The sequence below is a fragment of the Carlito syrichta genome, unplaced genomic scaffold (genome assembly GCF_000164805.1).
Source record: "Carlito syrichta isolate Samal-C Ts95f unplaced genomic scaffold, Tarsius_syrichta-2.0.1 Scaffold316346, whole genome shotgun sequence".
NCBI lineage: Eukaryota > Metazoa > Chordata > Mammalia > Primates > Tarsiidae > Carlito > Carlito syrichta.
In genome coordinates this window covers 40619-66726 of record NW_007260442.1, presented here as the reverse complement: position 1 = coordinate 66726, position 26108 = coordinate 40619, and the positions used below count along the sequence as shown (strand labels likewise).

Genomic DNA, 26108 nt, shown 5'->3' with positions numbered 1-26108 from the left:
ATTTGTTCTGTGTCTGGGTTTGTTTGGTTTTTTTTCACTTAGCATCATGTTTTCAAGGCACATCTGTGTTGTAGCATCAGAATTTCAGTCCTTCTTAAGTCTGAGTCATATCTCATTGTATGTCTATATCACATTTTGTTCATTCATTCATTTACTGATGGTGCCCTGGACTTTTACATCCTTCTTTGGGAAATAACACAAACATTTTTTTAAAGAAATTCTTTCTCCTCATTGGGTAAAGCCTCCCCACTGGATAGAGCATTAATTAAGGTTCTCTGGACAGGGAACAACCCAAGCAGCTGTTTCCTAGAACTTGAACCCAAGCTACATGATAAATAGAATAAAATGGAATGGACATTTAAAAAATACACACAAATCCAGGCAAGGCTAAATCCAGGCAAGGTTGAGTAGTAGCTTAGGTTCCATAGAGACATCCCAGTTCTTGTTCAACCCCAAGCCTGGTTTTCAATTTGACTCTGCAACTTACACCATGGCCAATATTAGATTCTGCTGCTGGAAACCAAAGCACTCTCACAGTCATCAAAACTAAATTCAGAATACCTCACTGCCATGTCCTCCATTCTGTGTATTTTTGGATTATTTACCTACATAGATTTGTGGGGACAGGATGCAGAGCATAGTAAGTAGAGAGAGGGAAAAATGGAACAGGCCTGTGGTGCCAACTATTTGCTCCACGGTTGAATTTGAATTTCCTTTGAGAATCTACTTATATTCATGTGTGCTTATTTTTATGTCAAATCTGGGCCAAATATATAAGCACTTTGTTATCAGTATTTCTAGGCTTTATAACTCCTTCCAAACTGGTCTCCTCAAATTGTCTTGGGGTCTTTGAAATATGCTTCTAGAATGGCCTATTTTTGTGGGTGTTCTACAGTACCAAATACCGACAGTCAGAAACAGCTGCTGTTTTCTCCTTTAAAAAAAAATTGTTCTATTTCTCTCAAAACATTCATGGAATCAGTTGATAAATACTGACTGATCAGCTAAAATATACCAGGCACTGAGCTAGGACAAGGGACAGAGCAACAAACAGCATAGACATACCTCTATCCTCAGTATGCATGACTTCCAGTGGGAAAAACCTACAGTAATTAAATAACCCAGTAAAAATATGTGAAATTCCAACTCAGCTACCTGAGAAACTTTGAAGGAAGATGAGACCTAGTAGGGGTGCAGAAAAGGCTTCCCCAGAAAAGGGTGACTGAAACAAGTGTCAAAACCTAAATAGGATGACCGGGCCCCAGTGGCTCAACCTGTAATCCCAGCAATTTGGGAGGTGGAGGCAAGTGAACTGCTTGAGCCCAGGGTTTCGAGACCAACCCAGGCAACTTGGTGAGACCTCATCTCTACAATAAATAAAAAAATTAGTCGGGCAGGGTAGTATGTGCCTGTAGTTCCAGCTACTTGGAAGGCTGAGGCAGAAAGATCGCCGGAGCCAGCAGGTTGAAGCTGGGGTGGCTGTGAGCGTGGGTGCCATTGCACTCCAGCCTGGGCGACAAAGTGAGACTCCAACTCAAAAAAAAAAAACAAAACAAAACCCCAAAACCTAAGTAGGCATGTAGACATTACTTGAGTGGAATAGTGTGGGCTGGGGCAGGAAGGAAGGGTTTTTGCAGAAGAACCAACAACAAAGGCAAGAATGCTATGGTTGATGATGGCCTGGCATTTCTGTCTCATGAGATGGCTGTAGAAAAACTTCCACTCTTATTTCACCTAAGAGTTTTCACATGGATTTTCTTTCTGAAATGGCTTCAATGTACCATCTCTGATATTGAGCCCACAGCATCCCTGCTATACCAAAAACTATTCTGTTTGGGTGAGGTCCCAGTGTCTTTGGCTCACTCTTAGCCCACCTCCTTCTCTTCCTCTGCACGTACATTGCCCTCTTGATCTTCATCTACAGATTCAGCTCAGCCGAGCCTCCCTGGGCTGGGAAAGGAGGGATGAAAGGACTCCAAGTTCAAGTCATTATGGTGGCTAGTTTCTCCCTGTCCTGGTGCCTCCGTTTTGATCACCAGATCACTGAGATAAGACTCAATCCTCCCCACAGCCCTAGTGAAACTTCCTCTCTGGATAACCTTCCTGGTATTCCCATCACTGTCTAGCACTGGGGCTCCGCCTTGCTTTTTCCTATCTCCCTGCTGGGAATCAGAGACCTGCCCCCGAATTCCAGCAGTGCCCTGCTATCTGTAACCAGATTTCCTGAGGCCACATTCTGCTTGCCAGAATTTGGAAAACTCTCTTGCTTCCCACTGTAATGTCCCTAGGACAGGAGGTGGCCTTCAGATTCCAGCTGTTTGCAGCGACTGCCCCCTCATGGTCACTGCCACAGGCTTCCTATCGCTCCGCTGGGTGTCCGGACCTTCCTGTCTCAGGCCTTTGGGAACATCCAATGCAGAGCCCTGGCTCTCATGAGTCTCCTGCAACTCACCAGGCCATGCCCCTTTGTACCAGACTCTTCACTGCAATGCAGCAGAGCCACCTCTCCTAATGCTCTGGTCCAGGGCTCTTTCAAGCTCCTTCGAAGTCCTATGCTAGTAAGTGAAACTAGCTCTGCAAACTGGGATTTGTGAGCTCAGATTCCAATATAAAAATTAATTTTTGAGGCTGGGCTCAGTGGCTCAGACTATAATCTCAGCACTTTGGGAGGCCAAGGCGAGTGAATTGCCTGAGCCCACAGGTTTGAGACCAGCCCGGGCAACTTGGCGAGACCTTATCTCTACAATAAAATCAAAAAAATTAGCCGGGCATGGTAGCACACGCCTGTAGTTCCAGCTACTTGGAAGATTGAGGTGGAAGGATCGCTGGAGCCCAGCAGGTTGACACTGGGGTGGCTGTGAGCGTGCCACTGCACTCCAGCCTAGGCGATGGAGTGAGACTCCAATTTTAAAAAAATTAATTTTTGATTAGTGAAGAATTCTATAGTCATTACCAGAAGAGCACTGTCGTCCTCCCTGACTAGCCAAAACACATTCTGCAACGAAGCCACCTTCAGCCTGATGAAACTGACCTGTCTACAGATTGACAGAGACCATGAGCCATAAACTAAGTGGTCAGAAGCCATGATGGTTAGATTAGAATACACAAATAGATCTGAACAGATGTCACCCACTTCCCCTCCCTGCTGTCGGCCAGGATTCCCATGGGGGACAGGCTGCAGATGGCCACAGGGTCCCTCTGGTCAACTCTCAGCAGCTTCACTTTCCCAGCCCAGGGCTCTCCTACCAGAGGGCACTCAAAGAAACAGAAAAGTGAAAGCAACCATTCTTCCCCATATTGAGCAGCTGCGTGTAGGGAAACATCTCCCTGAAAAGGAGCTTATGTTTGCCTAGCCAGCCATCTTAGCAATCATTGCACCAAGGAGGGCATTTCTGCATGAGTTAGCTTATATGCCAGGGCAACGGCAACAACCAGCCAGGCTGGACTTTAGCCTTTCTCTGTTTCTGATCTTTGGCACAATTTGGAAAGAAGATAAGATGGGTGTCTCCTCACACATCCCCATTCTGCCACCCAGCCAGAACCAATCCACGCATCCATTTCCTTGCAAACTGCGGGTTGCAGAAAGGCCAAGCTAAGAAAATGTGCCAGAGAACACTGGTTGTCATACCGCTTCACATGATGTCTCAGAACCTGTAATCTTAACTTCATCTTACTTAGCAATACCCAGTGACACAAATGTGTGTACAGATTGCTGGAGAGCCCATGACATGAGCTCTGAGTATAGGCTGTTCCAATGGTATCTAAGAAATACCTAAGGCTGGGAGAGGCAGAGGAGGGTGGAGAATGTTTGAAGATGCAGATATGCTTAAAAAAATCCAGAGATCTGTACACTAACAAGATGATCGTGTAAAACATACCCCCCCGCAACAAAAATCAAAATAAGGAGAAGGAGGGAAAGGAATGCAAAAAGCGATAAAGCAAGGAGACCTCCCACATCTCCATGCCCAGACTGGGTGCCCACACAAGCATAGCTCACACCACAACAGACAGTTATTACTGCAGGAGGCCCTCCACCTGGTATTATTAAGAGAGTTTACTGTTTTTAAAATGACCAACCCCTGCCTCCTTAACTTTGGTAAGCAAGTTTACCCTCCTCAGAAGTCCAAATTCCTCCTTTCTCTTATCACTTCACACGTATTGCCCTCTGTTAAGATGGTATAAAGTCCCCCAAGTTTAACCATTGTGGGGTCTTCTTTTCTGTGAAGACCTTTGTGTGTGAAAAAATTAAAATATCATATTAAATTTGTATGTCTTTTTTTCTGTTAATCTGTCTTTTGTCAGTCTAATTTTCAGATCTCAGGTGCAGAACCTAAGAGAATAAAGTATTTTTTCCCTTCTTATAAGGTATATGTCTATTTCATCAGTTAGAGTAAAGGAAACAACAGCAAAAAACTATTTAGAAGTCATAAGATGAGGCCAGTAACATGACTTGAGAAAATAGAAGAGGAATAAGAAAAAGGAATCCATTTTTTCATCCTTTTTTGGTTGGATATTTTTGGCAATATAAAATCACCTTTTTGTCTTCATAGGCCTTATATACGACTTACTATTTATATGATCTTAATATTATGAATGTTTTGTTCATTTTCAGTTTTTCAAGTCAGGCTATAGACCAAGTACACAACGCTAACTTAAAATTACAGAACAGAGTGCAAACATTGCAAGCCTAAATAATGAAATTAATCAACAGACAGGTTGGGAGGAGGAAAGCGGGGAGGCCCAGGCTGGTGCTGCTTTTCTCACCTTACAATAGCGAGTAGAAGCTGATAGATCAAGAGTCAGGAATTTATGCATAATATTTAAAGTTATACATTGAACCACGACATATCTGAAAACATTCATGGAACTGATAAAAACCGAAAGGTAAAATGCAGATGGGATGAGGTAAGGCCTGTGTGCTGAACCTACATCTTTCATTGTAGGAAACTGATATAATGTATATTGTTTGAAGCTGACAGGGCCAGAAATACAGGGCCCCGTTTAATTCTATGGTACAAAGACCTAAAACCAGAACTATTTTAGTTTTCCTCAATTCTGCTTCTTCTTTATACATTCATTTCTGGTTTTTTGCTTTTTTTTTTAAGGACAGAATCTTGCTGTGTCACCCAGGCTGGAGTACAGCGATGTAATCATAGCACACTGCAACCTCGAACTCCTGGTCTCAAGCAATCCTCCCACCTTGGCCTCCCAAAGTGCTGGAATTACATGCATGAGGCAGTGCGCCTGGCCTGAAAACCAGAACTATTTTAAAATTATTACTTCTAGGAAGAAGAACTACGGATGAGGAAGGGGGTTTTTACCTTAACAGAGAGAACCACTTTGACTTTCATTTGTATCATTAACTCTTTAAGTTATTCTTATTTTTTTTAACATGTCATGATCAGTCTTTTATAAATAATAATGGTATATATACAAACTCAGAGTGAAGTTTTTTTCACAGGATTGGAAGTTGGGAAACTTGTGCTCTGTGTTATCCAAGGATGTCTGAGGTCTCCAGTTCTGTCACCCCCAGCTACTTTAAGAGGTCTGAGATCACCTGGTGTCTTGGGAGATCCAGCACAATTGGAGAGAATGCCTCCCTCCAGAGGCCACATGGGACGTGTGCCCCAGTGGGGTCAAAGGGTGACGATGTCCTCTGGTCCTAAATACTGCCAGCCTGCTCAGTGGAGGCCCTGGAGAGGCAGACCCCATGAGACCCTGCCTCCACTGCACCTATTCATTCTCTCCTGCCTGGCCCAGAGAGGGCAAGAGGGTATTATTCCTCTAAGCCTGCGCTCAAATTTTTAAAAGAAATTCCAAAGCCCTTGGTACTTCTTCACTTGGATATGTCCTGGGAATTTCCAGTGTCCTTTCCTTGGGGTGCCTGCAGCTGACTGTGACCCCATTCATAGGGTGGATTCATCCCTGAGCAGTCCCAGGGCCAAGTCGTTCCTTTCTTGCTTTGCTGACGAGGGCTTCAGGGTGTAGCTTCAGGAATACGTTTTGTGCATGGGCATCTAAAGAAGGTTTCCAGAATGCGTCTAATAGACCTGAGCGTTGGCAAGTTCTGCTGCCAAGCTCGTCAGAGCCTCGTCAGTGCTGACTCACCCGAGGGCCTGGGTAAATATCATCATCACGACACAGAGACTTTTGCCAAATAAATGATAGGCAGCTCTTCTGGGAAAAATCATACTTCCGATTGCAGCTGGCCGTTCATCAGGCGTTGGGAATTTGCCTAATCGTGTCTGTCCGCCTACAATATGCCGTCTCCACGCATCTGACCATGGCTTTCCCATCTCACACCTCATCACAGGTCTCCTCCTCCACATTCTTCAGTCGGGTCTCTGCCTTGAAGCTCTCTTAACATTCCAACTTCATCTCATACTGGCAATTAATTCCAGTGTGTCTCAACAATTTCCAACAAAGCACTGAAAAATACTCCTTGGAATAGAAAGGACTCATGAAGTTGCTGAATCATAACAAAGTCAGTTGCCAGAGGTCTTGACGTCACCCTGTGAAGCTCTCTCCCCAGTCCCAGATGAACAACTGAGGCACAGAGAGGTTTACCGGCTTGCCAAGAGTCTTATGGAAAACATTTCTCCAAGTGGAACTGGAATACAGAATGTGCAGAACATACAGATATGTGCAAGCATCAAAGGGGTAGAGGTATTCTGAGGACAGTGAAAAATTATTGCAGATTCTGCTGAGTATTTAGGAGTTCCCATTCGTACAGAGTAAGCAGCTGACCTCGGTGTGCTCTTAATTGCAACTGTTTATATGCAAAACAAGAAGTATTCCCATCCAATATTTCGAGCTCAGAAATAGTGAATGGTGGGAAGAGTGGAAACCCTTTCCCTGGGGGACTCGAAGGTCAGGGGGTGCTGTCAGGAGTGGGTGGGCTGCCAGTCTCTGACTCTGTGTAATTTATGTGACAACCCCACAGCTGCAGGCTGGCGGCTCCAGGTGCCCCTCCCCTGCAGGAGCAGGTTCCTGCCTGGGGCATAAAGCACTCCTGGCAACATTTCCTAAGGTGTCCATGTGTCTGATCCCAAGGACTGCCACTAGGGAGACGCAGTGGAAGCTCATGAATTGCTAAGAGGAGAAACCTGATTTTCATGCAACATCCTTGAGAAACCAAAGCATGTGAAAATCACCAAGACAGATAAAAATGTGAAGGGAATTTCTGAACAATTTTTCTGAGGTTTCAAGTTCAGCAAAGTACATACTTTTGAAGTCATCTTTGCACTCTGAGTTTAGGTATTATCGGGGAATGCACTCTGCTGCTTAAAAGTAATAAACCACCAGGAAGCAGTGCTGAGGGATTATTTATAGCAAATTGTGGGCTCCTGGGCTGTTGCCTGAGATTTGGGCTGAGTTCCTGATCTGCGTCCAGGCTGAGTTCGGTCATCAGGATGGAGGTGACACTGTCCCCACAGAAGAGATACTAAAGCGCTTACTGAAGCATTGACTCCCAGCTGCGATGACTGATTTCCCCGCCCCTCTCCTGTCCCTTCCTCTGATATCCTAAATAAAGGGAGAGAGTTCACATCTCCCCAGAGAGTATTCTTAAAAAATGTACTGCACCCTTTCCTCAGGATGTATTTAAGTGCATCTTAATCTTGAGAAAGACTGGCTGCCTGAACTTTAAGGTTAGAAATAATTAGACAAGAAAATCCCTTCTCTGGATTTCTTATAACTGTCAAAAATGATGAGTAGTGGAAAAATCGCTTCAGGTCAGACATCTCACTCTCCCTGAACCTTTGCACTGTATTGTGTAGAGAAAGAATATAACAGCCCCGTGGTGTGATAAGGTGAGCATTGCTATTTCTGTCCTTAGACCGTTCTTTATGATTTGCTATCATAAGCCAAGGGCCAGATAGACAGCTGCATAAACCTAAATAAATGCAATAATTACTTGGGACTGTTCAACCCTCTCCCCATCTCCTTCACCTCTCCTCTGCTCCTTTTGTCTTGGCGGACACATTGTGGAAAAATGATTTAATCCTTGGCAGCAAGAAATAACTTTTTATCTCCTATTTTGATTGCCTTAGAGGTAAGCCTCACAGAAAGCTATGTTTAATTTCCATGCTCTGAGGGATCTTAAGGCATCCCAGCCCTGTCATTTCTTTTTCCTTTTTTATGATTTGTGTATTTGGAAACATATGTAAACATCATCTTCATACTTCCATGCAGTGCTCTGAACCTGTGTTCCAACACACTTCCATTCTTCACAGAGTGCAAAATCCTTGAAGGTAAGGATGGTTTTCATATCAGATGCATGCCAAGATTTCTTTTATCCCTAGAGATTTAAGATCCGTGCCATAGAGAGAGACTTACACGAAAGTCTGCTGCAGTCAATTTAATAGAAATCAAAATCACTATATGAACTGTCCTGTGTCCTGGAGAAATGACATACCTTATTTGCTATGGGGCTGAAACCAAGTTATAATTGTTGTTTTAGTTTTTGTTGATTTCTGAGTAGCACCTATACACTCCATAAATGAGAACTCAGAAGCCAGATGTTCTGGTTCATCAGAATGCAAAACAATACCAGCTGCTTGTTGCTTGGTAAAGGTCATGGCCCAAGTGGTAGGGAATGAAGCCAGGGCCCTCAGACCACCACCCAGACAGGCATGGCCTGGCCTAGCCCATGGTCAAGTGCACTGCATTCAGAGTTCATCAACTGTGACTCCTTGAGCAGCACTCCCCAGGGGTCTACTCTCCATCGTGTGATTGAGAGGCTATGGTTGTGCCCCCACTGCCTTAGAAGTCCTAGAATAAACCACAGTATTTCTTTCTTTTTTTTTTTTTTTTTTTGAGTCAGAGTCCCACTCCGTCGCTCAGACTGGAGGGCAGTGGCACGCTTCCGGCATCCGTAGCCTCGACCCGCTGGGCTCCTGCAATCCTTCCACCTCAGCCTTCCAAGTAGCTGGAACTACAGGCACGTGCTACCACACCTGGCTAATTTTTTATTTATTGTAGAGACGAAGTCTCACCAAGTTGCCTGGGAGAGTCTCAAACCTGCAGGCTCAGGCAATCCACTTGCCTTGGTCTCCCAAAGTGCTGGGATTACAGACTGAGCCACCGAGCCTGGTCAAATCACAGTATTTCTATAATGTGCTCCAAAATGTGTGCTTAGGATGGATTTGAAGGAAGAAAAAAAGGTATAGCTGAAAACTTAGGAGGGAGAATTAGGTACCAATAAATCAATCTAATAACAAAGTGGAACTGGGAGTATAGACTAATATTTTGTAACAATTTTAAATTAAGGATTTACTGACAAGTGTTTCGGATTAAACTTATGAAAACAAAGATTTCTTCTCTTATAAAATGAAGCCTTCTAGCAGGGTGATCTAACTATTTACCTAGGAGATAACATTCTGGACCGGAAAAGTCCTGGGACCAGTATTTGGTTTATATCATCTACAACTTCTAATTTTAGCTCCTAAAGATCTTAAAGTCATTTTCCTCCCGTTTTTTCCTTTTTTCTCCTTTTTTTCTTTATTCCTGTGCTAGTTCTATAATCATGGCAAATATAAAGGTTTGAATTTGATCCATGTCTGACAAACAAAAAGTAGATGAGTCCGGGGCACAATGACTCATGCCTGTAATCTCAGTACTTTGGGAGACCAAAGCAGGAGGATTGCTTGAGTCCAGGAGTTTGGGACCAGCCTAGGCAGCATAGCAAGAACTTGTCTCTACAAAAAATAAAAATAATTAGGACTTGGTGGTGCATGCCTATAGTCCTGGTCAAATCACAGTATTTCTATAATGAAAAAGCTACTCAGGAGGCTGAGGTGGGAGGATTCCCTGAGCCAGGAGGCTGAGTCTGCAGTGAACAATGATCATGCCACTGCACTCCAGCCTGGGCAACAATGTGAGACTCTGACTCAAAAAAACAAAAACAAAAACCAAAAAAAACATAGGTCAATATATTTTTAAATCTTATTTCTATAAAGGACGAAACGCTTTTCCTCTACCTTCTTCAGTTCTGTGACCTTTTAAATTACATGCACGGGGGCCTCATAAAAAGAAATGAAGATCCAGAGTAGTTAGTCCTGGGGGCTTAAATACCATTTTAACAAAGGATGACAAATTGTTGAGACATGACTAGCAAAGAAGAGGGGATTTGGGTTTCTAGGGGAAGCACACTGTGGGAGGATAAATATATGGGGAGGAAAAGGAATGGAGGTGTTACTTAGAGAGGTTTATTTATGCAGATTCATCTCAGTGCCTTCTTCATTGCCTGTGATAAATGTTCTTTCTGTCCTGGTACAAGAGAGAACACCACCTCAGGGGAAATTTACGCCCCGCTTTTAGGCAATAGGGAGAAAGTGAAGAGCTTTTCCTGCATCTGCTTTTTCTTGATTACCTTCAGCTCAAAACAATCAATATGCCAAAGTTGCATATTTGGGGGTGGCATATTCTGATCCCCGTTAAACTTTTTACGTAGCTAAGATCTTCTAGATTATTTGACATATTTTTTAAGTCCATGTTCTTCTTAAAGACATTCTTCAAGCACCACATCCTGTCTTTCCTGTTCTCGTTTGGCCCAGTGGTTTTCTAGGCCTTTTTTTATAGCTGACAGTTTGAAACTTCTTTCCATTTCATTCCTGGGGCAGTTCTTCTGTTTGTTAAACGTGTGTTTCTTTTACTGCAGTACATTCCCAAGTCATACCAGAAAGGGTAAATAGGGAAAAACTTTCTGAGTCATTAAATGTCTTACTGTGCCTTCATTCATGAGTAACAGTTTGGCTCCTTATAGGACTTAGGTTCAAAATCATTTTCTTCAGAGAACTTTGAAGTCTTACTTCTCTATCTTCTCGCATCAGTATTATTAATAAGTGTGATGACAATCTTATACTTTTTTGTAGGTGATTTGTTAATTCACTCGGTAAACTTTACGCTAGGAATTTAAAATTTTCAACAGAATTCTTTCCATCTGGAAAGAGTTTCTCAAATTCAAAGAAAATTTCTTTTACTATTCATTTTATTATGTCTCCCTCCCTTTTTGTGTTTGATTTTCCATTTTTAATTAGTTCCATATTAATAGCTTTCTAGGTCTATCCTATGTCTCCACATGTCTTGCATTTTTCCCTTTCTGTCATCCTTTACATCCAGAGAGATTTTCTCAATTTTATTTTCCAGATTACTAATCTAGTTTTCAGTCATCCCAATGGTTCAATTCTGTGAATTTTTAAAATGGATTTGGGGATCAGTGTTTGGTTTCTCAAGACCTCATTTGTGTTCTCTGCTGGCTCTTTTTTATAGTAGCCTATTGTTCTTTATGAATGCACTACCTGTTTAAATCTTTCTGAGGAGACTAATTCAATTTTTCATGTCTCCTTTTCTTTTTTTTTATCTTTTTTCCCCACAGTCAATTGCTTTTTCACACATCTTGGTATTTTTCTTCTACCCGAAATGTAATAATCCTTGGTTCATCCGGTAATCATTTTTAACAAAAAACACATTGTGGATTAGTACAGGTAGTTGACAAAGTTCTTTTTTGTAGTTTGGTGATACAGCTTACCCATAAGACCCATTGCTGAAGAGGAAAGTAACCCCATTTCCTGTGGGTGAGTGCATCAGAGATAGGCTGCTTCTTTTTTTTTTTTTTTTTCTCTTGAGTCAGAGTCTCACTCTGTCGCCCAGGCTGGAGGGCAGTGGCACGCTCATGGCCACCGCAGCCTCAACCTGCTGGGCTCAGGCAATCCTTTCGCCTCAGCCTTCCAAGTAGCTGGTCCTACAGGCGTTTACCACCATGCCTGGCTAATTTTTGACTTATTGTAGACACGAGTTCTCGCTGAGTTGCCCAGGTTGGTCTCTAACCCGTGGGCTCAGGCAATCCTCTCACCTCGGCCTCCCAAAATGCTGGGATTATAGGTGTGAGCCACCACTCCCAGCCTACATAGGTTTCTTTTTAGGGAGTGTGGACAGTTCAGCTTGTTCCCTCATGAAGCGAGGAGGACTTCACCATGGGTGGGGAATGCTGTCGTGTGTTTCAGGGTAAAGCTACCTTTCCCTTTCTCCTCTCCACATTGCACAGAAGGTCCTAGGATAGCTCAAGTTCTGTGTCTATGACTGCAAGAGAGACCCACCCCAGGAAGATGCTTGACTCTGGAGTTTGAGACCTTCCCTTGTCTCCAGCAAGGAACAAGTGCAACCGGCTGTGTGAAAGCATCTTTTGATTCCTTGGCATTCCAGGTGCTGCCTTGGCCCCATCTCAGACCTACTGAATCCAAGTCTGCATTTTAACAGAGTCCCTGGTGATTCTGAAGCACATCAAATTTGAGAAGCACTGCTCCTCAGCCAGCCGGCTCCTGCCCAGGCAGCCCCTGTCCTCTGTCCTTGAGCCTCTGAGCATGGGACCTCTCTCCCAAGTCGCTCCCACCTTCTCTCCGCTTCTCTTCCTCTCAGGCTGCTCTACGCTGTTCTTCAATGCAATCCACTTTCCTTTTCTAGCATATAAAGATTTCCGAATTATGAAATAATGTAGTGAACACGAACGTGCCCATCATTTAACTTAGAAATAAATCATTACTAATGTAACTGCAACCCTTGTGAACATCCTCCCCCCTTCTGGTTTTCTCCATCATCAGTTCTGGGCACTTCATGGCGTGGCATGGAAACCCCATAGCCACAGATGCCTTGCTCTGGTGGGCCTTTCTCACCATGTAGGCACAGACCCAAACGGTGCCCTCAGCTGCTGTGGGGACCTGAGACGGTATGGATGGCCTGGGCAGACTAAGGTCTCAGATCTGTACTCACTCACTTGAATCACCTGGAACATCTAGGTCCAACTGTGGTATTAAGACACAGGTAATGCTTATGACAACAGAGAGCTGGGTTCATGTTAGGGTACAGGAAGAAAATTTGGTCAAACGTGCTTTAGTGAGGCTGCCTTTGAGCCCAGGAGGAGCTTCTATAGATCCAGGAGACACAAATGTAGGAAAATGGCATCCAGCATGTCTGTCAGCTGGACGCAGGCCCCCCCCAGAGTCAGGTTGTGGAGCCAGGGCAGAACTGATGAGAGGGCTGGATCCGAGTTCTAGAGAGAACAGTCTCCTGGGCAGAGACAAGTGGGTAGGAGCTAGGGGTTCAGGCACAGGGAACAAGCACAGTCAGTTGCTGGAATCTGGAATCAAGATATGACTTGGATGTCAGGAATAAGGATGAGCTTGGGCCAGACCATTTATAAGAGTGAAAACAAAGATTTCTAGAGGCAGGAGTTGGTGAAATTCTTCCTCTTGACATTCAGAATTTGGTCTGGAATAAACTGATCAAGATCACAGGGACTCAGCTGGGGAAGAGAGGAGGCGAGGAAAGAGAAAAGAGGAAAGGTGATGCTAGGAACTGGATATAATCCAACACCGTCATTTGATCTGAAAGGGGCTGGCTTTTATTTCTCAGCATGTGCGAACAAGCCAATATACCTCAGCAAAACTATAAAGTTTGGTCTTCCCCTGCTACCACCCCCAACCACACACACACAAACCATGAGATGAATACCCCAGAGCACCCATAGGACCATGTTCCTTTCCTAGAACATGTTTTGAGCACCTCCTGTGTGCCAGGCACTGTGCTGTAAATTGAGAATCTACAGAGGGGGTCACACTAGCCTTGGTCTTTGACATTCCTGCCCAGTGGGGAGTCAAGCTGCAAACAGATCACTTCTGTCAGTGTGGAAAGGAGTGTGCTGGAGGCCTTCCCGGGTTGTCCTCACCTGTGCTGAGTGGAGCTGGGTAGAAGACAGGAGGGGGAAGCAAAGCTGAAGGGAGACGTGGAGGGAGACCCAACATGATAGGTGCAAGAACCACAAGTACTTCACTGCTTCTGGAGCACCATGCAAGGCAGGTGGGAGGTGGTCAGAGAAGGTGGGTTTTGGAGTCTGAGAGCCCTGGGTTCAAATTCTACCTCTGTGTGACCTTGAGCTTGCCACTTAACCTCTGTAAATCTCAGTTTTTTTCCTTTGATCATTTAGGGGACCCAGGAAAAAAACCACTATAAATCTTTACTACTTAGTAAAAAAGTCTATACTCCTAAGAGGCTGGGAATAAAGAGGAGTAAAGGACAAGGTGGTCAGAAGGTATATGCCATACTGGTTACTAAAACTATTTAACATGTTGTGCTTCTTTTAGGTTTAGTAAGTTGCAAGCCTTATTAGATGCAAACACTAAGAATTGGAATTGATTAGACTCGACAGCAGGAATCAATCAATCAATTTCCTCTTCTCGTCCCTCCAAAAGTGGCAGTTGTTTTTCTTCGTTCTTGGACATATATATCTTATAGGGTCTACCATATAGGCCTGCCCTAACCAATTCCAAGGACATCCACTGCCCTCTTTCATGATGAGGAGCAATCAATCATCAATGAGCCACACTAGGGGCTAGTGAACAAGAAGAGCATTGCTGCAATCTCCCCAAAGCGTTTCTTAACCAGATATTTGCAAATGAAAATATTTGATTACCTGGGGGTTTCCAAGAATTTGATCCAGATGGTATAAAAGACACTGAGGAGACATACATGAGGCTGGGCATGGTGGCTCATGCCTGTAATCCCAGCACTTTGAGAGGTGGAGGCGAGAGGATTGCCCGAGCCCAGGGGTTCAAGAAAGCAACTTGTGCAACTTGGCAAGAGCTCATCTCTATAAAAAAAAAAATTAGTCAGGTGTACTGGCACATACTTGTTGTTCCAGCTACTTGGAAGGCTGAGGTGGAAGGATAACCCAAGCTCAGAAGGTTGAAGTTGCGATGGCCATGAGCGTGCCACTGCACTCTGGCCTGGGCGACAGAGTGAGACTTTGATTCAAAAAATAAGAATAAAAAACAAAAAGACATACATGGGAGATTGTCTGGCTTCCTGGTTGTACCCTTCTATTTAAAAATCGTCTACAGCCATACCATCCTGAACATGACTCATCTATTTAAACGTCTTTTCTTCTCTGAATCCACACTGAAAATCGATAGCTTCCCTTCACCAGCAGGTAAAATTATGAACAACCAAGAATCCTCTAGAGATAACCTGTCAAGGTAAGACATGACTGGAATTCATGCCACCATTTCTGTTTGCCACACTGGGCAACTGAACTCTGCAGACAGGCATTGACTGTAACCGCCTCACCATTGGCAAAGATCAATATTTAACGGTGATGGTTTTGATTTCAGTGAAGAAGTCATAAGAGTCCTTGACTCCTTCTCTACCTATCCCAGAACTCTTCATTCCCCCGAAAGGCAGGTTCAGCTCCCTGATGAGCCAGCAGTTGGTCCAGACCAAGCCCGACTGTAGCTTCTTAGCTACTCGGTGGATGCGACCAACGTTGCTTGACCACACTGTCGCTGCCAGTCCATATTTAACGTCGTTAGCTCTTCTAATCACTTCCTCTTCGCTATCAAAGGGGACGACACAGGTCACTGGACCAAATATCTCTTCCTTCATGCAGCAGGATTCATCCTTAATGTCTGTTATAACAGTGGGAAGCATAAAGTAGCCTGCCTGATTCCTGGCGGGAAGGCTCAGCTTATCCACTCCCTCGCCACACTGGATATGGGCGCCTTCGGCAAGAGCTTTCTTGATGTAATTTCTGACCTGGGTGGGTAAAAACCATAATTAGCAATGTCTTACCATTTGGTTTCATCCAAATTGGTAGAAAATGCATTATTTTCTAGTCTTCTCGGAAATAGGGGTAAGGTCATTCCTGAGAAATCCAGGGCTGATTAAAACCATCACTCTGCTGCTCAGCTTGAGGGCAAAGGTGCTCAGACCATCACTTGGGCATTCAACCCACCTCCGTAGGGAAGGGAAGTAATTTGTTTACTGTCTAGGTACCAGGCACACAGATGAGTGCTTCTCATACCTTCCCACTTGATCTTCTCCAAACCCTATTAGTTATTTTCATCTGTTATTAGCCTCTGTTTGGTGATAAGGTGATTGAGTCTAAGAAAGTATAAATGGCTCATACATCTAATAAACAGTAAAGCTAGAATTCATCTTCAGGCATACTCTGTAGTTATATGCACAAACAAACATTTTCTCCCTTTTGGGGGTTTATGTTCCTTACAAAAAATGAGAAGTGAATGATGTGTATGATTTAAAGACCAGGATACCCTCCAAGCTGAGATTCCCTAACAAATAATTTCTCATTCCCAGTCTTATTACTGATTATAGTCTGAAACTATATCCAGGTAATCTAATATAGCTAATTATAAAAGGAAATAAATTATGTAATAAGTTAATCCAGTGATTCAGAGATAATGACAGATGTTTATCAATAATGGTTGTAGAGATCACTCATTATAATAATGATATATATATAGTTATATGTGGGAGCCAGTTATGGAGGCCTGCCTGCTGACAAAGTCCAGGGGGCTGAAGACCCTGGGTCGCCAAGTGAACCTGGGCAGCTGAGACCCTTGCTTCCTCCATTTTTGTTATTAGTGCAACTGAAAAGCTCTGTACAGTCTGAGGATGGAAAGCAAAATTCCACTCACGCCTCCACTACCCCTTGCAAAAAAGCAAGAGGGGAATTCATGAAAAATTACCTTCCCTTCATTTGAATTCCTCCCTAGGTTTCCACATCCCCGGGCTCCTGGAATTAGATCATGCAATCACTTCATTAAATATTGTAGTTGGGAAAATTGTAAAAAATCAGAAAGTGCTCGATTTAATGTGTGTCAGGGAACTCACTGGCCTTGCCAGGAAATTATCAATAGAGATTTTAAATATCATGTGCGGGTAGATAACTACTTGTAAGATTTTATTCCTTCTGATTGGCGACTAATTGGAGAAATTTGATAAGCTAGTTTGTATTTTTAGGAAGAGTGCCAATGCAAAAATTATATTTACTTAATTTCTTAATTTCTACATGTAGTATAGTATGCTTAAAAAATTAACAATCCCATAAATATTAGAACACTCTTGCCTTTACTTCCCTTGGTTAAGGAGGCTTGTAATTCTGGTTAGGGATTGTGACTAAGGTGACTTGAGCCCTAGAGGCCTTTTGTTTTACAAACATTAAAGTTCATTCTCCCTGGCAGGAAATAATTAATGCAGATTGTAAACACCAGGTGTGAAATTAGGGAAAACTAGTCAGGCGAACTTGCAGCTAAGAAACTTTGAAAATGTTGCTTTGCTCCAGCTAGTTGCAGATTGCTGTGTAAAGGTCACAGGTGTGACTTGTTAATCTATGTGATAATTATAGTGCTTAGAACTTGGTAGTGATTTATAATGTGATAGTTATAGGAATAAGTAAGTTTTGTACGGACATTAAGAAATGGTAATCAGCCGGGCTTGGTGGCTCAGCCTGTAATCCCACACAGGATTGGGAGGCTGAGGTGAGTGGATTACCTGAGCCTGCGGGTTTGAGACCTGCCTGGGCAACTTGGCAAGATCTCATCTCTACAATAAATAAAAAATTAGCCGGGTGTGGTAGCACATGCCTGTAGTTCCAGCTACTTGGAAGGCTGAGGTGGAAGGATCGCCAGAGCCCAGCAAGTCAAGGCTGCAGTGGCCAGGACTGGCCACTGCACTCCAGTCTGGGTGACAGGGTGAGACTCCAACTCAAAAAAAATAAATAAAGAAAATAAATAAAGAAATGGTAATCATTAAAAAATGTTAGAAGTTTATAAAATTTATAGTTTAGGATGATAATGCTTTAAGATCAAAACAGGATGAACAAAGACATATTGCCTGTCCGGTCCATTAAATTGTAACTGATTGCCTTAGAAACAAAAAACATGTAAGGTATAAGAGGAGTTGGAAAAGACAATAAATTGGCATTTGTCCTGCTTGCAGCAGAATCAGTGTCCAAGTTTTTTCTCCTGCACCGACACCGTCCCTCTTTCAGGAAATCCTGACCTGCTGGAGCTGGACTCTGGCAGTTATATATAGACATTTTGCTGAAGTCACAATGATATACTATTCTGCCCCTGAGGGGTATCATAAGAGAAGTGGAAAAATGGTCTTAAAAATTAAAACTATAAATTAGCCAGGCGTGGTAGTGCACACCTGTAGTTCTGGCTACTTGGAAGGCTGAGGTGAAAGGATCAAAGCCCAGCAGGTCAATGCTGGGGTAACTGTAAGCGTGTCACTGTACTCCAGCCTGGGCGACTGAGTGACCCAGCTCAAAAAAAAAAAAAAAAAAAAATTAAAAATATAGAACAGCAGTCAAGTAGTAAACCAAAGGTAGGGTACATTTTGAAATGGTGTTTTGGATTCCAACTGACCATTTATCTTCCTGAGCATTCTGCTAAGTATCAGGTTAGGACTCCACTGTAGAACCATATTCAAGGTAGAATGACATGTATATTCACCATGTTGACAAAAAAGGTAATGCTCTTCCACTATTAACTTTGTTTCCAGTTTGTAAAACAACTAATAAGCCATGAAGTTAAAGATTTTGAAATATAGGACAGTTGACACAGATTGATATTCCCCTCAATTAAACCCCTTCTCCCAACATCCGCAATGATCTCAAAGCTTTCCCAGGACTTTCCCTATTCTAGCTTGTGGGTGGAGACTAAAATAAGTCTGGGCCTCTCTTTCCCCCCATTCTCTTGCTCCTTTTGAAACAACCCACCCATATTAATTAAAAGATGCCAACGGCAATTGTCCTGTGTGAACAGGAAATCAAGGTGAGTATCTCTCCACATGAATGCGGGAGCCAGCACTTTTGTCAGTCATTCCGAACAGTGCAAGAGGTGCCCTGGCTTTAGACTACTGTGTCTAAATGAGCGTCCACGATTTATCTCTCAGAAGCTCTAGGGATAATAAAATATGAAGACAAGTGTCATTTTAAAATTGGGAACTTACCAAAACATTTAATATATAAGGTGACTCACACTAAATTGAATTCATTTCTTAGGGAAAGTAGGACGAGATGATAGAATATCTACCCTAGCATTTCAGGAACAGAGACTTGCAATAAAATATAAGGAGAGGGGGAGACCTGTGACTGACAATATGCTGTAAGTGCAAGGAATTATCAAACACTTATTTTTTTTGAGGAAAGAGAATAGTTAGGACTTAGTAGCTTTAGACATAAAATGAGAGAATAGAGGTTAGAAGAGTGAAGGCATGAAGTCAAATTGTGTCAAAAAATAACAGCTGCTGGAGAGGGTGTGGTGAAAAGGGAACACTTCTACACTGTTGGTGGGAGTGTAAACTAGTGCAACCTCTGTGGAAAGCAGTGTGGCGATTCCTAAAAGCTCTAAAAATTGACCTTCCATATGACCCTGCAATCCCCCTACTGGGAATATACCCTGAAGAACACAAATCACTCTATAAAAAAGATACCTGCACACGTATGTTTATCGCAGCATTGTTCACAATAGCAAGAACCTGGAAACAACCATGCTGCCCATCAAAAGAGGACTGGATTAAAAAAATGTGGTACATATACACGATGGAATACTACGCAGCCATCAAAAAGAACAAAATCATGAATTTCGCTGCAACCTGGATGGAACTAGAGTCTATAATACTGAGTGACCTCTCACAAAAACAAAAATCCGAATATCACATGTTCTCACTCATATAATGGACCTTGAACATCCAATGCAATACTATGAGAAAATGACTGATGGTACTGGAAACTATGGGGGGGAGGGGGATGGGATTAACAGTAGCAAATATCTGTCGGGGGATGGGAAAACACTTCTTATCTACAGGGTGCCTGAATGAAACGTCATTGTACACCTAACCCTTAACTGTACCCCACAAAACCATAATAAAAAATACTGATTAATGAAAAAAAAAAATTGTGTTCAAACCCTCATTCTCCATTTACTAGCTGAGGGGTTTTAAGTGTTGTATGCCTCACTCTTCTCAACTGAAAAATAGGATTAACACAGTCACTTATTCACAGGGTTCTAGATAAAATTACACCAAATATGTAAAAGATCAAGCATAACACTTGGCACATGGTAAGCCTTTTTTGGAATGTCAGCATCGGTTGTTATGAGTGATGGTGCTGATGATGACAATGATGATGACAGCGACGATGACATAATGCATACTCTAGAACTTGCTAGCTAAGAGACCTTAGAGATGCCCCTCACTCTGTATGTCATTTTTCAAAAAATCTGCTAAAAGGGGATAGGAAACAACAACAACTAGCCTTAGATAGGCCTGAAGCCTAGGTCTGCTGGGAGATGTACCTGTCAAATTCCTCTGTGCTTCCCCCAGCCTCACTGTAAACCCTCCAGAATTCTCTCTCTCTAGCTGCTCGCACCTTTGGGCAGGTGGGCAGGCATAGAGCCAGGTTCTCCAGAGTGTCAAGTGAGGAAGGATTCAGGAGGGTAGAAAGAGAAACAAAATGCATCCCTGTAAAAAAGCAAAAGGAGCTTTTTCTTCATTCCATGAGGAAAGAATCCCCTGCAGGTTACTGTGTGTCCCCATGGAGTCACTGGGACCCAGTGAAGTCATACCCCCATTTGGGATCACGCTGTATCTCCGTAAGTCTCTGAGCCCTTGGCCATTATAAAATAACTTTTACGTATTTTAATTGGACCCCTTTGTCAACTGCATGGCCATCTACTGTGACAATCACACAGAAGTAGGATAAACACAAAGATCCCAGACTCTGCATGGCCAACTTGATTTGGAGAAGACAAAAAGACAGTGCAGAGACAGAGGGTGCTGGATTGCAAAGATGGCAGCCAGGCTTTTCTGGGCAAGCAGTCCCAAGCTTTCTGGGGAAAGGTAAGGATAGACGAGCATCTGCAGAGGGCATCTACTGCCTCCTTCAGTCCAAGTGGCTTGGCACACTGAACTGAAGGGTCTGAAAGGGCCACACTTACACTTCTTTGGTTACTTCTACTAACTCTCTTCCAAAGGGCGGAGACAGCAGAGCTTTCTCACGAGAACTGAGCTAAAAAGCCCCTATCAGGAGTCCACCTGGGAGACTCAGAGTGTGAAGCTGTCTCCTCGTGTCTGGGCATGTGCTCAGAGTGGAACAATGAGGATTGCAGATGTCCAGGGGCCTTCTGAGCTGTGGCAAGATGGGGTCTCACAGCAGAAGCTAGATGACTCTGAGGCTCATATGGGAGAGACATTGTGGGTAGAGCTGGGAAGAGTTCTACTCTAGGTGAAAAGGATCAGACAAGGCAACAAAACCGGGCAAACTACAGAGATACCAGCAGTTTCATGGGGAAATGGGAATACCACCTCTATTCTTCTTTCCTTTTAAAAACTGGTACTATTTTCAAGGTTTTAATTGTGAATAACTTCTTAACTGTGTACAATTTTTCCCCCTTTAAAGAGATTTTTAAGCTTTCTGAGATGAGTACAAAGTATTTAGCTGTACTTGACTTTAATAAGAACGGTGGCTGAAAAAATTATCTTTCGTAAGGATTAAGTAGAAAATAAAAAGGAGTTGATTGAAAAGCTGCAGCTCAGTCAATTGCGATGCTTTAATGTTGAATCTTAGTATGGACAGATGTTCCTTGGGAATTTAAGATGCTGCCTGGGAGAGTGGATATGAAACTCTCTACCTTATCTTTGAAACTTTCTATAAATCTTAAGTTATTCCAAAATAGAAAGTTTATTTTTGAAAAAAAGTTTATTTTATTTTTTAGAGACAGGGTCTGGTTGGCTCTGTCTCCCAGGCTGGAGTTCAGTGGCACAATCATGGCTCACCGTAGCCTTCAACTCCTAGGTTCAAGTGATCTTCCTGCCTCAGTCTTCCAAGTAGCTGGGACTATAGGTACAGACCTCCACATCTGGCTTATAGTTTTATTTTTTGTAGAGATGGGATCTCGCTCTGTTGCCCAGGCTGGTCTCAAACTTCTGAGCTCATGCTATTCTACTACCTCAGCCTCTCAAAGTGTCAGGATTACAGGCGTGAGCCAAAAAAAAAAAAAAAAAAAGTTTACTTTTTGCCTGAGAAAGCAAACATCCAATGGTAAAAACATCTAGGGGCTTTCAAAACATTTGTTTAAAAGACAGACATGTGCTTATGGTCTTATGTTTGAATGTGGTGAGAAAAAAAAGATTAGCAAGTGTCATTTACAGAGTGACCCATGGTACCTAAGTATACTAAATTGGAAATTATATCAAGATAATACAACAATCTGCACACATATGTTTGTTGTAGCTCTAGTCTCAATAGCAAAAACATGGAACCAACCATGTTGCCCATCAAAGTTGGACTAGATTTTTAAAATGTGGTACATATACACAATGGAATATTATGCAGCCATAAAGAAGGACAAACATAGGAACTTTGCAGCAACTTGGATGGATTTAGCATCGATCATACTCAATGTCAATGTTTGTATACCTAACCCTGAATTGTACCCCACATCGTTATAATTAAAAAATTATCTTAAAAACAAAGATAATACAACACACACGTTAAATAGATGCTTGATTTTCAGGCACAATTTGCTTTTGTAGAAGATGGCATTTCTGAATATAGGTACGTTCTGGAGAGGCTGGCATTATGTCTAGGGCCTTGCCAATGTTTCAAGTTTTTTTTTTTTTAAATCAAAGATCATAAGTGGTTTAGATCTATTAGGAATCTTGGCTTTTGTCCACGGCTTCCATGGCTACAATGCTAGAAATAGTGAAGAACGGTGGCTTTCCCATTTCCCCTTCCTGTAGGAGACAACAGGGTTGGTAAAAACCTGGTATGTAGGATGGGGTGATATTGGTGCTAAGTCGAGGGTGGTGCAAGGAACAAAAATTAACTGTAAAAATATTAGGAGCTCTGACACAAGAATCTCTTCTCTGGGAGTTACTGGGGTCACATCCTGCTTCCCTGCATATGCAGCGCACACCTGACTGAGACTCAGCGAACCTGAGGGAAGCCAGGCTCTCCCTGCGCATCTTAGTCTGGACTCAGCTAAGAACTTGCTTGCTGAAACTCGAACAGGGAACTGGGCTGAGGCAGAAGGAGATGGGCTGAGGGTAGACCTGTCTTCAGAAACATCAGGTGAGGCATTCCTCCCACCTGCATGCAGGTGCTATTGGGACATGCATGAGCAAATGAGACCTCTGCTTCCATCTGCCCCCAATAGTCTCAATCTGCAGCAGTTAAGTTCCTGCGACTCACTTAGGTAAGAAAGAATTACAAACTGTGGCCCTACCCAGCTCTACCAGGAAGCTCCCTACCTGCTGGGGGTCAAGGTCATTGAACTTGTGAAAATTGTCAGTGTCAAAATGAAGTCACTTATGTCAAACCCTAATCAAATGGAGTTGGGCGACCTTGAAGAGAGGGTCCTCATGTATATTTGCCCGATAACAAGAACCATCACAAGAGATTCTACCCAAACCGCAACCTCGCACAAAGGCCACCGCAACCTTGGGCAAAAAATACTTCTACAAGGATGCTTACATAGCAGCTGCCTGTTCAACCTCAGAATGATGTAACCCTTGCTATTGATCCTTGTAATCAAGGATAATTGTTTCCAAACAACATGTGTCACCTTCTTCGTTTTACTTTTAAAAACCTTTTCCTTGCTTTACCTCCCTGGATATACCTGTGATCCATCACAGCACGCACATCCAGTTTATAATCTCCTGTCATTCATTCCCGAATAAAGTCATTCTTTCTCTTTAGGGGTCTTTCTCTGCTATTTTAGGTTCACAGACCCTAACCACCAACCTACTGAAGAAAAAGTAATTTAGGTCTATTCTGGAGTCTACAGACACGATGTTCTTGGTATATATTTTACTATAGGGGAAAAAATGCAGATATTTTATGCCAAAATATCCTGAAACCTAACCTTGCTAAATTCTCTGTGTTCATTTTATGGACAATGAAAACTAGTAGAAATCACCAAAACAAAACAAAAGTTTGAAAGTTTGGGAGGCATCTAAATGCAATGTGAATTATATTTTTAACTAAAATGTGTTATATAGAAGTATTTTGGCACCTTATTTATAAGTTGGTTCTTGAGAAACACAAGAACATTGGAAAGCCATGGACCTGAGAAATCATTTCGCATGCATATTTGTAGTTGTAGAAATCTTTTTGATAGTAATCTGGTTGTTTTTTTTGAAATTGTTTTTTTTGAAATTTCTAATTAGCATTTTAAAAGTGGGATTTGTATAGTACTGAAGTATTGAAGAATCATATTTAGCCAAAGGTTTTAAAGAAACTGGAATTCAATATGAAAACTACTTATTGCATAAGCTGAGATCACCAGTAATGGTACCAACAAAAAGATGAAGCATTTAAGGGGAGTTTAAAGAAAACCTCAAAGGCTCATATGTGTCTGTACAACCACTTTATCATTGTTATGATTTCAAGATCAGTGACACTAGAAGCCCCATGCTTGTGTATTTTCAAATGTTTTCTTGGGAAGAGGCTGGGGTTTTGTTTGGTGTTTATTTTGTTTTTTTCCTTTCAGAGTCTTGATACTGAGTCATGCTGGCCAGAGATGGCCAGGGCCTGTGAATTTTGGACCCAGTACCAGGTAGTTTAAGCCAAAGATCAAAAAGAATTAAAGAAAAATGGATACCTTCATTGTGGGGAATATATGCAATTAGAACACATGATATGGTACTAATTCACTTATTCACCCAACACATACTATGCACCTGCTATATTCTAGGTGCTTCTCTAGAGTCCAAGGATTCGGCAGTGAATAAAACTGACCATGAAGATTACATTCTACTCAAGGGAAGACAGTAAAGGAATAAGTTATATATATTGTATGTCAGCTGGTATTAAGAATCGTAAAGAAAAATAAAGCATGGAAGAAGTAGAGGAAGTTCCGGCCGGACTCACTGGCTCAGCCTGTAATCCCAGAGCTTTGGGAGGCTGAGACTAGTGGATTGCCTGAGCCTGAGGGTTCAAGACCCACCTGGGCAACTTGGTGAGACCTTGTCTCTACAATAAATCAAAAATTAGCCAGGTGTGATAGCACGCGTCTGTATTTCCGGCTACTTAAAAGGCTGAGGTGAAAGGATCGCCGGAGCCCGAGGCTGCTGTGACCAAGAGCATACCACTGCACTCCAGTCTGGGCAACAGAGTGAGATTCCAACTCAAAAAAAAAAAAAGAATCATAAAGGAAAAAAGGAATGCATGGAAGAAGTAGAAGTTCTAAGGACTACAATTTTATACAGGGTAGGTGGGAAAGCCCTCATTCAGAAGGTGATTAAAAATCTGAATTCCGTAAATCACTCAGAGACCATCAATGGTTTCTTCCAGACAGCCACTCTGGCCCCCACTTACAAAGGACCACACAGCTGGGATTGTTTGTGCTGGAACTTCAGAATCCCATCTGCTATACATGAGAGGCCTTTTCCATAAGGAATGTTTGCCTAGGGAATTTCCTACTACTCTTGGTCCACACCACCCTTAAAAGCTGATCTTTATGTTTTGAAATTTGCCGTCCCCACTCTACTGGTGGTATCTCCATGCTGACTTCTCCAGCTCATTCATTTCATGGGGATGCCACTTTAATCTGGACTCAATCTGCACACCCCAAATTTCTAGACTCTGCGTCCACAGACAATTTCTCATAAGTCATAATTTTTCAAAAATAGGGAAGTAATTAACACTATGTCAAAGCTGATGGATGTTATGTGTGCACTGAGATTCTCCTCAAACAAGAACTTATTCTGTAGGCTGGGCAAGGTGACTCATGCCTATAATCCCAACACTTCGAGAGACCGAGGTGAAAGGATTGCCTGAATCCACTGGTTCGAGATCAGTCTGGGCGACTTGGCGAGACCTCATCACTACAATAAATAAAAAAATTAGCACAATGTGGTGTCACATGCCTGTAGTTCTAGCTACTTGGAAGGCTGAGGTGGAAGGATCACCCGAGCCCAGCAGGTCAAGGCTGTGGTGGCCATGAGCGTGCCACTACCCTACAGCCTGGGCTACAGAGTGAGACTGAGTCAAAAAGAAAAAAAAAGAACTTATTCGTAACTTACATGGTAGATATTTACTTACTTTCTCCAAATGTGCTTTACTGATCAGAGCGCCCATGCTGGCCAAGGGATCAGAGGGAATGCCAACTTTCCACTTTCTGGTAGCTTCTACAAATCTCTTTAGGAATTCACTATAGATGCTCTTCTGGACAAAAATTCTGCTGGTACAGAGGCAGATTTCACCCTGCCAAAAATGAGGACAGGGACAAGGTTGGGGACAGATAGAA

At 42.7% G+C, this 26108-nt stretch overlaps 1 protein-coding gene across 4 annotated transcripts in view; it reads right to left on the bottom strand.

Moving 5' to 3' along the window:
- Positions 1-1263: 1263 nt before the first annotated feature.
- ALDH8A1 (aldehyde dehydrogenase 8 family member A1) overlaps positions 1264-26108 on the bottom strand; it is a 43814-nt gene continuing 18969 nt past the window's right edge. For 2 of the 4 annotated variants that reach the window (XM_008074127.1, XM_008074128.1), the window contains 2 exons: positions 25904-26065; positions 14916-15585 (listed from right to left, as the gene is read on the bottom strand). In XM_008074127.1, coding sequence (XP_008072318.1) covers positions 15133-15585; positions 25904-26065 — 615 coding nt within the window. In that variant the 3' untranslated portion in view covers positions 14916-15132. Of the gene's footprint in view, positions 1275-14915; positions 15586-25903; positions 26066-26108 lie in introns of those variants that run through there. The other 2 variants (XM_008074129.1, XM_021707049.1) reach the window with 2 other exon arrangements.